At 46.0% G+C, this 13476-nt stretch overlaps 2 protein-coding genes across 3 annotated transcripts in view; one reads left to right on the top strand and one right to left on the bottom strand.

The window, feature by feature from the left end:
- Positions 1-1261, bottom strand: part of TMIE (transmembrane inner ear) — a 32673-nt gene extending 31412 nt beyond the window's left edge. Inside the window, exon 1 of the mRNA XM_063327793.1 lies at positions 1178-1261. Coding sequence (XP_063183863.1) covers positions 1178-1195 — 18 coding nt within the window. The 5' untranslated portion in view covers positions 1196-1261. The remainder of the gene's footprint in view (positions 1-1177) is intronic.
- A 5489-nt stretch (positions 1262-6750) lies between these two features.
- ALS2CL (ALS2 C-terminal like) overlaps positions 6751-13476 on the top strand; it is a 48637-nt gene continuing 41911 nt past the window's right edge. Inside the window, exon 1 of one of the 2 annotated variants that reach the window (XM_063324231.1) lies at positions 6751-6772. In XM_063324231.1, coding sequence (XP_063180301.1) covers positions 6770-6772 — 3 coding nt within the window. In that variant the 5' untranslated portion in view covers positions 6751-6769. Of the gene's footprint in view, positions 6773-7867; positions 8102-13476 lie in introns of those variants that run through there. The other variant, XM_063324228.1, reaches the window with a different exon arrangement.

Consider the following 13476-nt stretch of genomic DNA (forward strand, 5'->3'; position numbering starts at 1 on the left):
GGAAGACCCATTTGAAAAATACTGAATTAAGTAGCTTTAAAATGAGACAACCAGAGGGTTGGGGCAGAAGATGGACCACAGGGCCCTTATGAACTCAGTATGGTTGTCACTGTCTCTGATGTGTTGGTGATGAACTGCTAAAATCTGCAGACCAAAGGCTGTGGAGATCAGACCTGGCTTGGTGCGAGGCCAGGTGAGGGTCAGGGCAGCCAGGGATGCAAAGTTTTAAAATGTTGAAAATAAAATCCTTCCTTATCCTAGTCCATCAGAACCCTTAACACAGCCATGCCTGCACAGATGTATTTTCGAGCTAAACCCATAAATCTGAGCAAAGCAAGCTCTGCTGCAGGAACACGTTGGTACTGTACCTCTGGGGCTCCGACCCTGGACCAACGCAGCAGCTGCCTCTAATGTGGCTCAGACCTTAGGAAAAGTGATGAAGAGGTTGAAAATGGCTGGGCTGACATATTTTTGGCAGCTGTAATTCTGGGGGGCTGTCATTCCACATAGGATTCTCACTTCTGAAACTGCTGTTAATAAGTTTTAACTGCTTCCAAACGCAGTCTTGGGTTGTGAAGCTGCTCTTCCCTCCCAGTTCATCCCAGCCTTGCTGTAGGGAGCTGGGGCCATAGAAGCACGCAGTCATCCTCAGGGGAAAGCTCTGAAACTGAGTTGTGTGTGAGGAACCTCACCTTAAAAATTAACATTTTGGCTGAACTAGAGGAAATGAGGGAAAGCAGAAGAAAAACGCAGCCAGATGATAAACTTGGGCAGGTACATGCAGGTACAGGATCCACCTGGGTCATGCTTGGTCCTTGTCTTCTTTCCCTGAGCCTCTGCTGTGGGGCACTTGTTGGACATGCAATACCGGGCTAGAAAATGCCGTGCTGTCACTTTGGCCCTTTGCACTGTGTCAAGCCCTCTTTGGGGGCTTAAAGCAGCCCTTAAGTGCTGACTGTCCTTAGCAGTAACTATCAGCATTTTAAAAGCTCTTTCCTTCTAGGGCTGGGCCTGCAGAAAGCAACTAGCATCTCCCAAAGAAGCCTCTAACTCCTTGGAGCCACCTTAAATCCTCTGCTCTCTGCCTTACCTGTCCTCTTTGGGTAACATGCATGGAAAAATCCATGATTTCTGGATACCCTCGGCCCCCCAGCCAGTAAAGCAAGTTGCTCCTTACCTCAATTAACTGTGCCATGGCAGCTCTTGAGCAGGACAACAACAGGGAGGAAGACCTTGCCCAGGAGAGAGGATGCTGCAAGGGTGGATCCCACGCCATCTTCTCTTCCCAGTATCTCTCCGACTTCTGCGCTGTAGCCCAAAGCAGGGGAGGTTATGAATAACCCAGCCAGCTCTCAGCAGCGGTCAGCATTTACCAGAAGCAGTCGCGTGCTGTCCTGGCCCTTCTTTACTGCCTTCCTTTTCGAACCCAGCAGCCACAGAGCTGACGCCGGGGAGTCATTAATTAATTAGACTGGTGTCGCTTACAGAGTGCTCTGCTGCTCCTCAAGCTGGGCTTTGTGAAGGGGGGGGATGCAGGGAGCAAAGTAGCGCTCAGAGCTTTCGCCGCTCCCCCAGAGGAAGGAGATTCACTTATTAAGACACTGGCTTTTTCTTTTTCTTTTTCTTTTTTTTTTTTTTTTTTTTAACAGCTGCCTGACTGATTCCAGTTCTTGTTCTTGTTTTTCTCCTGGCCTGTTGAGAGAATTCTCTTCCTCTAATGAAAAAGGGCGGTAAGCCAAGCTGATGCATCATCAGCATCAGAGCTATCCTATGCTAGCTGACTCCAGTGTTACCAGAGATAAGTGTTGGACATCTGGGGATGTTAAAAGCATCTTTCATCCCTGAAAGATGTTGTGGATGCGTTGCTACAGTCTGCAACTTCACCCAAACTTGGTCTCTGAAGGGAGATGAAGGCAACTGGGAAAAGCATAGGAGGCTGTAGAAGCTAAAGCTGCAGGGCCACCATCTCCAGCTCAGCTATGCTCAAGGGGCTCAAGGAAATTACTGGAATCTCACGGGTAGGGAACGCACATCTTGAGGGGTTTGTGGGAGCATTGGACACTAATCTGGGCTGTCCTTCCACCAAGGAGCAAAGAAAATCTTTGGTCGCAGGGCAGAAAAAGAGGGTCAGGAAGAGAGTGACTGGACAAACCAGGTTTACTATATTCTCCTGTACTCAAAGTAATTTCTTGTAGTATTCTTTACTGGGAGAAGGCTAGGATTTAGGCCATTGGTATGAGGTTCAACAAGGCCAAGTGCCAGGTCCTGCACTTGGGTCACAACAACCCCATGTGGTGTTACAAGCTTGGAGAAGAGTGGCTGGAGAGCTGCCTGGCAGAAAAGGACTTGGAGGTGTTGGTCGACTGACAGCTGAATATAAGCCAGCAGTGTGTCCAGGTGGCCAAGGCAGCCAACAGTGTCCTGGCCCATATCAGGAACAGTGTGGTGAGTAGGACTAGGGAAGTGATCATCCCCCTGTAATTGGCACTGGTGAAGCCCCACCTTGAGTGCTGTGTTCAGTTTTGGGCCCCATACCACATAAAGTACGTTATGGTGCTGGAGCGGGTCCAGAGAAGGTCAAGGGAGCTGGTGAGGGGTCTGGAGCACAAGTCTCGTGAGGAGCAGCTGAGGGAGCTGGGGGTGTTCAGCCTGGAGAAAAGGAGGCTGAGGGGAGACCTTATTGCTCTCTACAACTGCCTGAAAGGAGAGTGTAGAGAGGTGGGGGTCAGCCTCTTCTCCCAGGTAACAGGTGATAAGACAAGAGGAGACGGCCTCAAGTTGCACCAGGGGAGGTTTAGATAAGATATTAGGAAAAATTTTTACACTGAAAGGGTTGTCAAACATTGGAACAGGCTGCCCAGGGAAGTGGTGAAGTCAGCATCCCTGGAGGTATGTAACAGACATGGGTAGACATAGACGTTAGAGATACGGTTTAGTGATGGTTTTTGTCAGTGTTAGGTTGATGGTTGGACTAGGTGATGTGAAAGGTCCCTTCCAACCTAGGCAATTCTATGATCCTATGATTTTAGGCAAGAAAACAAGCAATGAGATCTAAGAGGATCTAGTCACTTCTGCTACTGTGTTCTAGCATTTTTCGAGAACTAAGCACAGTTTCAGGAAAAATAGCTCCATAGCAAATGAATCTTTTACAAGCTCAAATAGGCAGGCTAGCTTTAAGGTTTGCATTACTGATTAGATTATGAGGATTGGAGGAGGGTGGAAGGATGCCAACGTGTACATTGCTTTGGAGGAAAAGCAGCTATTTGGCTATCTGCTGCTTCTGTGCTTGCTGCAGGCTTGTATGGTGACTGTTTGCTGCATGAGATGATGGGAAACTGTCCCCTCAGAAAATCGGTATAAGAACAGGGTGCGGTGGAAAAAGAACACAGTGTACTGTGTTAGGAGGTCTCATCAACAGAAAACAGACGGTGGCAGCATCGAGGCAGGGAATCATGCATCTGCCTCAGAAGTTGTGCAGCTTGGTCCTCCTTTCCACGATGAAAATCCAGTCCTGGGCTCTTGAGATCCCAAGCAGTGGTTCTCTGAGCTGGTTTTAACGTTTTTCAGCTTGATTTCTTAAGGAAATGGGGCTTTTGGATATGATACTTTGCTTGCCCTTCTCCTCCTCCCTTCTCTCCTCTGGACTTCTAAAACTTTGCTGGTTTAATTCAGTTGAAATTGGACAAGGGATAAAAGTCTGGGAGATACTGAATTTCTGGGCATTTTGTTTTAAAAGTATGCCATTGGGTAAAAACTTAAGTCGGTTGTGGTCCCCGCGGAAGGAAGAAGGACAGTATGTGGACAGTTCTTGCTGGACACACTGGGCAGAGACGTTATGACCAGCCAAGCCACAGGGAGCTTTGGTTTGTGCCTGCATCTTGCTAGACATCAGCGGATGCAGCCATGGGGCATAAATCCACGGCAAACTGGGCTTCCAGTCGCACTACTTATGGGACTCTCTCCTTTCAGAAAACGTTGTCAAAGCATGAGGAGAAACTTGTGGAAATGCACCTACTGTGCCCTGGGTCAAACACAGCATGAGGTCCCAAAGTCTCTGGGTTGCTCTTTTCAGAGTGCAGTTTATTATTAGTGCCTTGCCCATGGGCTGGAAATCCAAGCAATGAGATCCAAGAGGATCTAGTCACTTCTGCTACTGTGTTCTAGCATTTTTTGAGAACTAAGCACAGTTTCAGGAAAAATAGCTCCATAGCAAATGAATCATTTACAAGCTCAAATAGGCAGGCCAGCTTAAGGTTTGCTCAACATTGCTCCCATCCTTCTATTTGCAGGTTCTCAAGAATTGTATGTGTTTTGGTGTTTTATTTCAGTTTTTAATGCACCGAGCAATTTAGACTGTGACTTTCCTGCAGCTGATGGGGGATCTATCTCCTCTCCGTGTGCTTGCAAACCAGGCCTGCCATGGCATCAAACCATGGCCGGAAAACATTTGTGCCAAGAGCTAGGCAAAAATAGCACAAACAAACCTGATTTTTTTTTTTTTTTCCCAACCTCCAGATTTCTAATTCTATATATGGGTCACTGAAGTGGAATGCCTCCTTTAGTTTTCAGGGGAAAAAAAAAAAAGTAGATTTCTCAGACTCCAGACTTTTCAGCACTTCATAACTTCATTTCAGCTTCTTTCCTTGAGATAATTTAAAAATACCTGGAGGAGTAGGTCAGACCAGAATGTCCTGCTGGGATTTTAAATTGTAAGATTTCATGTTATTGCTTTGAGCTTCCAGAGTTGGAATAAATAAATAAATTTACTTATTTATTTAATATTTTTTCATTTTCTTTCATGACAAGGAGGATGAACAAACTCTTTATATGCAAACACTTACTTCTAATTTGATGACCTGACTCCTTGAGCTGGATATTTTGTAAAGAGGAAAAAAAAGTGTTTCAAAACCTGAATTTAGCAACAATGAGGAAGTGGGCTTTGTAGAGAGAGGGGAAATAGTTGCCTTTTTGCCCTATACAGCCCTACCAGCAATGACCCCTCACTGGATAAGGTTACTCTCAGCCCACATTGCACACGCTGTTATGTACTCACCAATTAGTGGATGACCACCAATCTATTAGCGAAACCACAGGCGCTGTTAAACTTGTCAGCTTCCTATTTATAGCTCAGGCCTTTTGCATCCTCTTGGGAAATAAATGAAATGCAGCTCTTGCTAAACATGTCACCTCGCCAAACACTGCAGCACTGGCCTTGTTGCTATGCAAAAGCATGACAATACAGTTTGGGAGAACATTTGGGAGAACATCTTGAACTGCGAGGGAGTTTGCTCAGTGCCCCAGGGGTCAAACCACTGAAAGGGGATGTGGGTCTTGCCTGTTTCATCTTTTCCCTCACCCGGGGGCTTCTTTGCTATCTGCTTGCATTTGGAATGATGGACAAATGGACTAAGAGCTGTGGAGGACTTGAGGTCTGGTCTCCCTGGAAATGCAGCGAGCACATAAGGAAAGAGCAGGGAAGGGAGTTGCCTTGTTATATTGATGTCTTCCAAGTGTCTAGGATTTCTTAACAGAGATTTCTAATGCAAACGTCTTTTGTGAGAAGGCTCCTGAAGAGAGAAGCTGTGTGTCCCACATGTTCTCGTGCTCTTATGTGCGATACGTGTTGCAAAACTCTTTGCAGGCACTGCTGGTGGAAATCTGAGACTGGACTGGCGGGTAATTTTTGTGCATGTCACGGCTCTGTTAACACTGCTCATTTTACTGGGTGCACATTGATTCTTTTAGTCAATGTGCTTTGAAATACCTTGAAGCCGCAGTGATGGGCACTGTGCAGGGTTAGATTGTTTAGAGGGAAATGCCCCGTTATCATGCAGAATGCTGTTCCTGAATGAGTGGGAAGAAGGCATTTAGGGGAAGCTGGAGGGTCTCCTTTCATGCCTAAGTGGGATCACCTCTGCCCAACCACCCCCGAAGTCCCCATGCCCTCCAGCAATCAGTTCCAGACCTTCTCTACTCTCCTTGCACTTCCCCCAGAGCAGTGAGGTCCCAAGCCCACTGCTTCCCTGCTCTCCCGGGTGTTTGGAGATCTCCAGCCTCCCAGTTTCCCATCGGTCTTCAGCCCAATCATGAGCAAAGAGAAGGCAGCCTCCGGGCAAGAAAGGAAAGTTGGGAGCCAGGAGAGGGGAAAAGCCAGGAGAAGGAAGGAATAGACTTTCTTAAATGCCTTTAGCTGCAGTTTAATCCCCAGAGCATCACAAAACATTTTTCCCTTCATCTTCACAGCTCCCTTTTAGGTATTTGAAGGTTGCCCTCGGTCCCTGCAGACTGTGGCTAGGAAACCTCATTTGTAGAAGTGTGGAGGCTGCATTTGTTTTCAGCTGGCTCAGTCATAACTTGCCTGCTTTGTGCACCACAGAAGCACGACCAGCTTCCTCACAGAGATGAAGGCAAACTCGGGAACACCCCTAATGCTTGCCTACGGGGAGCGGCAGCCACATCGCCTGTCCGTGGCTGCCGTTTCCCTTTAAATTCTCTAAAAGCCATTCAAGTATTGAGTTGCTTGCTGAAACCTTAATGTGGAGACTGGCCAAGTGATGGCAGCCTGCCAGGGGTTTCCATGTCTACCAAGAATGTTTTGCAGTGCACCTTGGGAGGGGAGCATTACTTCCTCGATTTTTTTTTTTTTTTTTCTTTTTTTTCCCCTCCCCTTAAAGTGAGTAAATAAGCAGCTGAAAAGTTAGAGCAGGCAGCTTTCATCACCAGCTCTTTCCATTCACATGGCTACGTACCGTGGCTGGCAGCTCAACTCATGGTAAGAGGGACTTTTTGCTCAGGTGGCGTTCGGCTGCCAGGAGATGCTACTAAACTGCTGTTGAAGTGGTCTTGTGGGAGATTGTGGTCCTATTGGAAAAGAATTGGCTCTGTGCAATGATGAAGATCAAGGGGTTACAGCTTTGAAAATGGGGTGATATTCAGTGCATGACAGTGTCTCTCTCCAAAGGTTATTGCTCGGGTGTTTTGTAGGGTTAGAAAAGGATGCACCCACGTTTAAAACGCAAGTTTGGGGAGGCTGTGAATTCAGCAAAATCCTACCATCTCTGCCTCCATAAAAAAGGAATGCTGCTCATTTCCTACTCGCGTCGAGGCAAATATTCACAAAATCCCTCCCAGTGCTAATAGGGCGTGTGCCGCGGGAGCAGGATATAATGGTGCGATTCACCAGAACTCTGTGGGACAAGGTGCCTTTGTTTCTCCAGCACCATGCTTCTGGGCGGTTGGACCTGTTATGTAGCCAATGTGCCTCATGGTTGTGGGTGGCTTCCAGCCCAGTGGGACAGGACCTTGCTGTCCCCACTTAGCTGCTGAAGAGAGAGATTGGATAGGGCCAAGGTGGTGCTGTGGGAAGGTTGGTCAAAGGCAAGGAGAAGGACGCTGGTCTCATGTGGCTGCAGAAGGAATGTCACCTCCTCCTGGTTTGCTCTGTCTCCAGGGACAGTGTTGCAGTGACTTGTCCTTGCTCTTACAGCAAAGGTATGTTGCTGGTGGCCTGTCTGGTCTATGCTGCTATCTCAAAGGGGGATTTGGGAACTGGGAGGCACAGGAATGGGGGTAAGACTGGGCCAAGACTTGCTCTACTCTTCAGAGTTGCTCATGTTCTGGCTGGCCCTTATCTTCTCCCACACTGCCTGTGGTTAAGGAGAGCCTTTCCCAGCCCTCTCAAATCAAATGGTGGCTTTTTCAGAAGGTACCCATAAAACCCATCTGGGTGATGGGGAGGGACTGGTCTTGGTCACACAAATATCTTGTGCATTAAGAAAGAAAATCTAGTTGTTTTCTGTTCTCCATACTCCTTCAGTGAGTCTCTTGTCTATCTGTAGCTCTGCACCTTTACTTCTCTTTCATGTCTCCACGTGCCATATGCCTCTGGCTATCGGATTCCTCTGATCCACCACCTGGATGCATCTGACATAGCTTGTGAAGGAGTGGGAAGAAGGCTCCAGCATTGCGGCTGGGGTTCTGCCACCGTGCTCAGAGCATTTGGAAGAGCCCTGGTAAAAGTCACTGTCCTCCTGCAGTCAAGCACTTAGACCTCTGTGCCATTCCCTGGCTGGGCTGTTCTGCAGTACAAAAGACTCATGCAGTTAAGTACTTGCTTATCTCACTGGTACCACTTCTCTGCTCCAATGTAGACAAATTTTCATGTCATTTTCAGGGCCAGAAGGGTTGCAGTCATTCTGCTACAATGAAAGAGCAATACAATATTTTTTATTATTATTACACTGTTTTCTAGAAACTTATCCATCCAACCAACTACGGAAAGGCTCGTGGATTCCGATAACTTTGCAGAGAAAAAGAAGCTGTTCTGAGCTGAAAGATGACAGCTTGGTGCTGACATACGAAAGTGGGGGTTTTTTTGGTCTGTTTTCCTGTTTTGTGGCTATCTGCATGCATAACAGCTCCTATGGAATTAGGTGTAACTGCCAGAGGCTAGTGTTTATTTTCCTCTTTAGCAAGGCCTTTAGTTAGACAAGCTACCACAGAGCCATAAACAGTTTGCAATCATGAGTCACGTTTCATTCTTGTAACTAAGTAGGCATCATGGGTTTATTTAAAAAAGACTTCCTTTTGTATGTTACAGAAAAGTGATTCTCAAATAGAGTCCCTGTGCCTCTCTTGGTCTGGCTATCTGTCACTGTCAAAGGTAGCTGCTCTAAGGATTGGTATTGCTATGTGTTTTGTTCTGTGGAATAAGAATTAGAATTGCTTTACTGAACAGTAAACACATTAGTTGTGTAATGCCATGTGCCCCAAGTGAGCTTGTGCCTTTGGATATGATGTGGGGTTGGGTGTTATTGCAGAGGTGCCTGGTATCTTCCCAAAGTGTCAGTAAATTATCATGGCTTTCCAAAGTTTTGAAAGCCATGTAGCTCCCTGACCTTTGGAGGGCGCTATGGCCAGATGGATGGGCTTCCTGATTGGCTCCTCTGCCCTTAGGGTAGAGGCAAGTACCACAGGTCACATGGAAGGTGGCATGAAGGTGGCACACCTTGAGATGGTGACCATGCCCCCCACGACCACCTAGTTCTCCTGCCTTGGCAGCCTAATCTTCTGTGCTGTGTGGGACAGGGGGACGATGGGACCAGTTGGTGCAGCTCATGATGCACAGTTTCAGCACCACCTCGTTGTAGCTGGAGTTTGTCCAACGGGCTAAGGAACTGGTACAGCTTGACTAACAGGCACATGAAGACATGTTACTCGGGTAGTTTTTGGTCCTTGGATCAGGACCAATGTTTTGTCCCTCATGCTGATGGCCAGCATGCCCACTGTTTGGTTTTTCCCCTTTCCACCTCTACCTGGAGAACCAGATACTACCTGGTGAAGGTCATCAGCCAACAGCTACTGTCTGTGCAGGGTCTTGTCAATGCCTTTTGAAGGACCTTGTGCTTCTACCAGTCAAAGAACTTGTAGAGAGTTCCTGCTGGTGGTGGACCTTCAGCAATGTTAGTGCTAAGAACTGGGTCTGCCATAGACCTGGCACTGTGTGGACATGTAATTAGAGACAGATCCAGGACCAACTGTCATCTAATAGATCACAGCACAGGTTGGGGTGGACTTACCAAAGGTCACGTAAACAGCTAGGGAAATGGTATTTAGGTCATCTGGCTATTCAACTAAGGCTGAAATGTCTAGATTGTGTACATTTCAGGGATTAACTCTTGGCTCTTCATGCTGAGAGCCTGTGTGGGATCAATACTGTGACATTTAGTTTGCATCTGAGCTTTCTGTGTAGCAGACACTGAGACTGGAGGTTGTGGGAAGAGTCAGTCTCTTAATTTTATATGGGGCTTCCCTACGTAAGGAAATGAGTGTGGTAAGGAAAGATGTTGAGTACATGGTACTAACTTTTCCATGTCTCCTCTCCTTATGCTTGTTTTCTGCCTGTCCCACCTCCTGGCCAGTCCTGTGTTGCAGTCTGTCCCTGGTCTTGTCTGATTGTCACCTCTGTCTCTCATGGACAGGAATATAGATGCAGACACAGGACTGTTTGCAGCGCATGTTACCTGAATTCTTCTGTGCATCGTGACATGAGTCTGGAGAATTTCTAGAAGTGTTTGATTTCTATAGTGGTTTACTGCTCAATGGTTGCTCGGATGTAGAAAACACTCTGTACCCACTGTTGATCCCAGTTTCTTGTTCCTTGTTTTCTAATCACTCCTGCCTTGCATGCCTCTCTTAGCCTTTAGGGAAAAGGCTTGTGTTGCCTCAGTGAAAAGAACCAGGACAAGTTTAATTATCAAGAAGGTTGTGAAACTTCTTTTGCATGAGATATGAATAATTGCACACTTAGCTCCTGTTTCCATGCATAGTTTCCCAATGGTATGCACAAATACCGTGCTTCTGGGCTTGCGAGGCACAAGTTAAAGAGTATGTGCTTGGATCAGACATCCATTTCTACTTCACAGTCCCCTGCATGAGTGTGAATCTGAGTATTTCAGCTTGTTGCTGCTGTCTGGGGTGGGTGCTGTGTCAGAACCTTAGCTGTCTAAAGCATAATAGCTCCAATGAGGTGCAAGAGCTATGATTGCCCTATTCCCTGCCAAGGCCTTGGATGGTCTGTGGCAAGTCCGTAGCAAGGCAGCAGAAATATCAAGCTGGTGCTCACTAGGATTATGGGCCTGGTGTCATCTTCGATTTGCATTGCCTCCTCCATCTCCCAACTCGGTCCTCTTTTACTTGACACCGATGCGCATCCAAAACTTTTGGGATGTCTTGAGGGGTAAGGTAAATGAAGCTGCCGATTTTTAAAAATAGCTTTTGGGAAGGAAAATAAAGCTATATGATGCTATGATTTATGCTAGGAGGAACTATCTTTTGTTGGAGAGGGGAAAAGAATAGTTTATTTTTCTCACATCTTCAAACACTCTCTACCTAGGGGTGAGCAGGAGCCGAGGTTTTATCGAGTGACGCTGTGGGAATGGGAGGCTGCAAGCTGTTTGCCACTGCTCTGGGGCATGCTTCAGTAACCCGGTATTGGAGCTGGTATAGTTAAGGATATTCTTGTAACTGAGTGAGTCATAAAGCAGCTATTTCCAGAATGGTTGGTTCTCGTAACATGGGGTGGTATTGCCCTGGTGATAGAAAGATGTGCTGGCCAACGGAGCTGACTCAGCATCACTGGCCCCAGAACACAAGAATTTGCCTGGGACATAGTTTCAGCAGAGGAACCTGGACTATAAATAGGCTTTGGTTCAAAAAAAAAAAAAAAAAAACAAAAAAAACCAAAAAAAACAAAAAAAAAAAAAAAAACAAAAACAAACAAACAAACAAAAAACAAAACAAAAAACCCCAAAAAACCAAAATGAAACAAACTTATTGATGGAAAAGACAACTTGTTTCAGGGAAGCTGTATTTTTAGGAAATTATGAGACACTGGCATAGGTTGCCCAGAGGAATTGTAGATGCCTCATCATTAAAGTGTTCAAACTCTTGTTGCATGGGGCTTTAAGCAACCTGATCTAGCAAAAGATGTCCCTGCCCATGGCGAGGAGGCTGGACTAGGTGATCTTTAAAGATCCCTTCCAACCCACACCATTCTATGATTCTATGAAAGGAGACGTTTTCTCATGAGGTACAAGTTGGGGTGAGATTTGATGGAGTTTTCTGTTCTCATGGCCAAAAACCCTAAGCAGGAGGAGCAAGGTGAACTCCTCTTAGAGTTTTCTTGATCAAACCTAGTTTGGTGTTTCTAGAGGGGTAAATGCTTTTAACTGGCAAAGGTAGTTAAACGCCAATGTTTTGTGCCATCTATTTAAGGCCAGACCCCTTGGAGACGTCATGTTCATTGGTGCCACTGCACTGTAACTGCCTCTCCCTGATCCCTTGAGTGGATGTTTCTAGTAATGGTGTTAAGCCTGGCTTTAAACTATGTTCCCCAAAGTGACACGTGCAAGCATAGGAAACAAAGTTTTAAAACTGTAGGATTTAAAAAGACTTAAAAAGCAGGAGAGCAAAATATGAAGCCTGAACCACCTGATATTGCTTTCTGTAGACAAATGAGTGCCAGTAGCATCCCCTAAGCTCCTGGCTAGAAATGATATTATGTGCTCTATGTTTAAGATCTGTGGCTGCAGATAGCCAGCAACAATTTCATTAATAACGATCTGGTCGGATAATGGGAGAGAGACCTAGAGCTGATAGGGAGGATTTCTAAAGACTTCCGTAGAAAGCCACTGTGTTTATTTAATAAAAACTGTTAGTGGAAGAAGCTTAGTTCTGACAAAACTCCAGGCATAGATACCTTTTTTCAAAAAGAAAAGCTCCATCTGTCAATGCGTGCCTGATTTTTTGTTTTGTTTTATTTCTTTTTTACAATTGAAAGTCTGTTGTGTCTACTTTCTCTTTTTTTTTTTTTTCCTCCCAAGATCAGAACGAGACTCTTTGTTTTCATGTTGATCAGGACTAAAACTTACCTATTTGCAAAACATGTCTATAGGTATGTTTTTTTCCCCCTCCCCCCCCAAATCAAAGCAGGATGGGGAAGCAATTGCAGTATTACATTTTCGAGATGAGAAGCATGTCTCATACACAGCCTCATACACAGATGTTCTCGAAACATCTCTGTCCTCATCACTGTCCAGTCTGCTGCAGAAATGTCCTGGACAGTCTTTATCTTAAGCTCTATCAGTCTTTATCTTAAGGAAATACTGCCTATACGATATAGGTGATGGACCATGTTGTGTCTCACCCTCCATATTCAACCCAAACTTAATCTGGTTTTAAAGGCTGGATGTAAAGATGTCCACAATGCTGAAGGTTCCCAATGTGGATGCGGAGGAACTGGAGTGGTCCTAGCTTTAGGATAGCTTGGTGGTTGCTCAAGTAGTCATTTTTCGCCCAGTGTTTTAAGGCAAAGCAACAAGAATTCATGCTCTGACCTGTGGCAATCTGGTAGCTGCTGTACAATCATCTGAGTTGTCCATGCATTGGGGACAGGTTAGATGATGGTGGGAAATATGGAAGCTGAAGGTCTTACCTCTGATGAGGACAGCACGTAGGGGGCAGGAATGTGAAGCTGGAGGTCTCACACCGAACATGACATTTGTGCAAATTCTGAACATTTCAGGAAAACTAACTGAGTGACTGGAAACAGATTTCTGCTGAGGAAGCACAACCAAAAGTAAAAGATGTGTCCCGAACCAAACTGTTACACCCTTCTGTGTCATCACAGTTTCACCACAGCTTTACTGGACTAGAGTTAAAAAGAATAATGGGGGAAAAGCATGAGTCCAATGCATGCACAACAAAGCCACTTGACCAAAACTGTACAGCAACAAGCCACAAAGCTGAGCTTGAGGCCCAGACCCAACTGCACTCAGTGGGTTGAACCAGCAGACCTTAGATGTAAGGTGGGCTTTCCAGTGTCTGTCTGCCCCAGAAGAGCAGAGCTCCTGGGCCTTTCACACAATGCCACAGAGGAGCTGGAGATCCCCAAACTTGTGTGCTCAACAGGGAAAT

The sequence above is a fragment of the Chroicocephalus ridibundus genome, chromosome 2 (assembly GCF_963924245.1).
Source record: "Chroicocephalus ridibundus chromosome 2, bChrRid1.1, whole genome shotgun sequence".
NCBI lineage: Eukaryota > Metazoa > Chordata > Aves > Charadriiformes > Laridae > Chroicocephalus > Chroicocephalus ridibundus.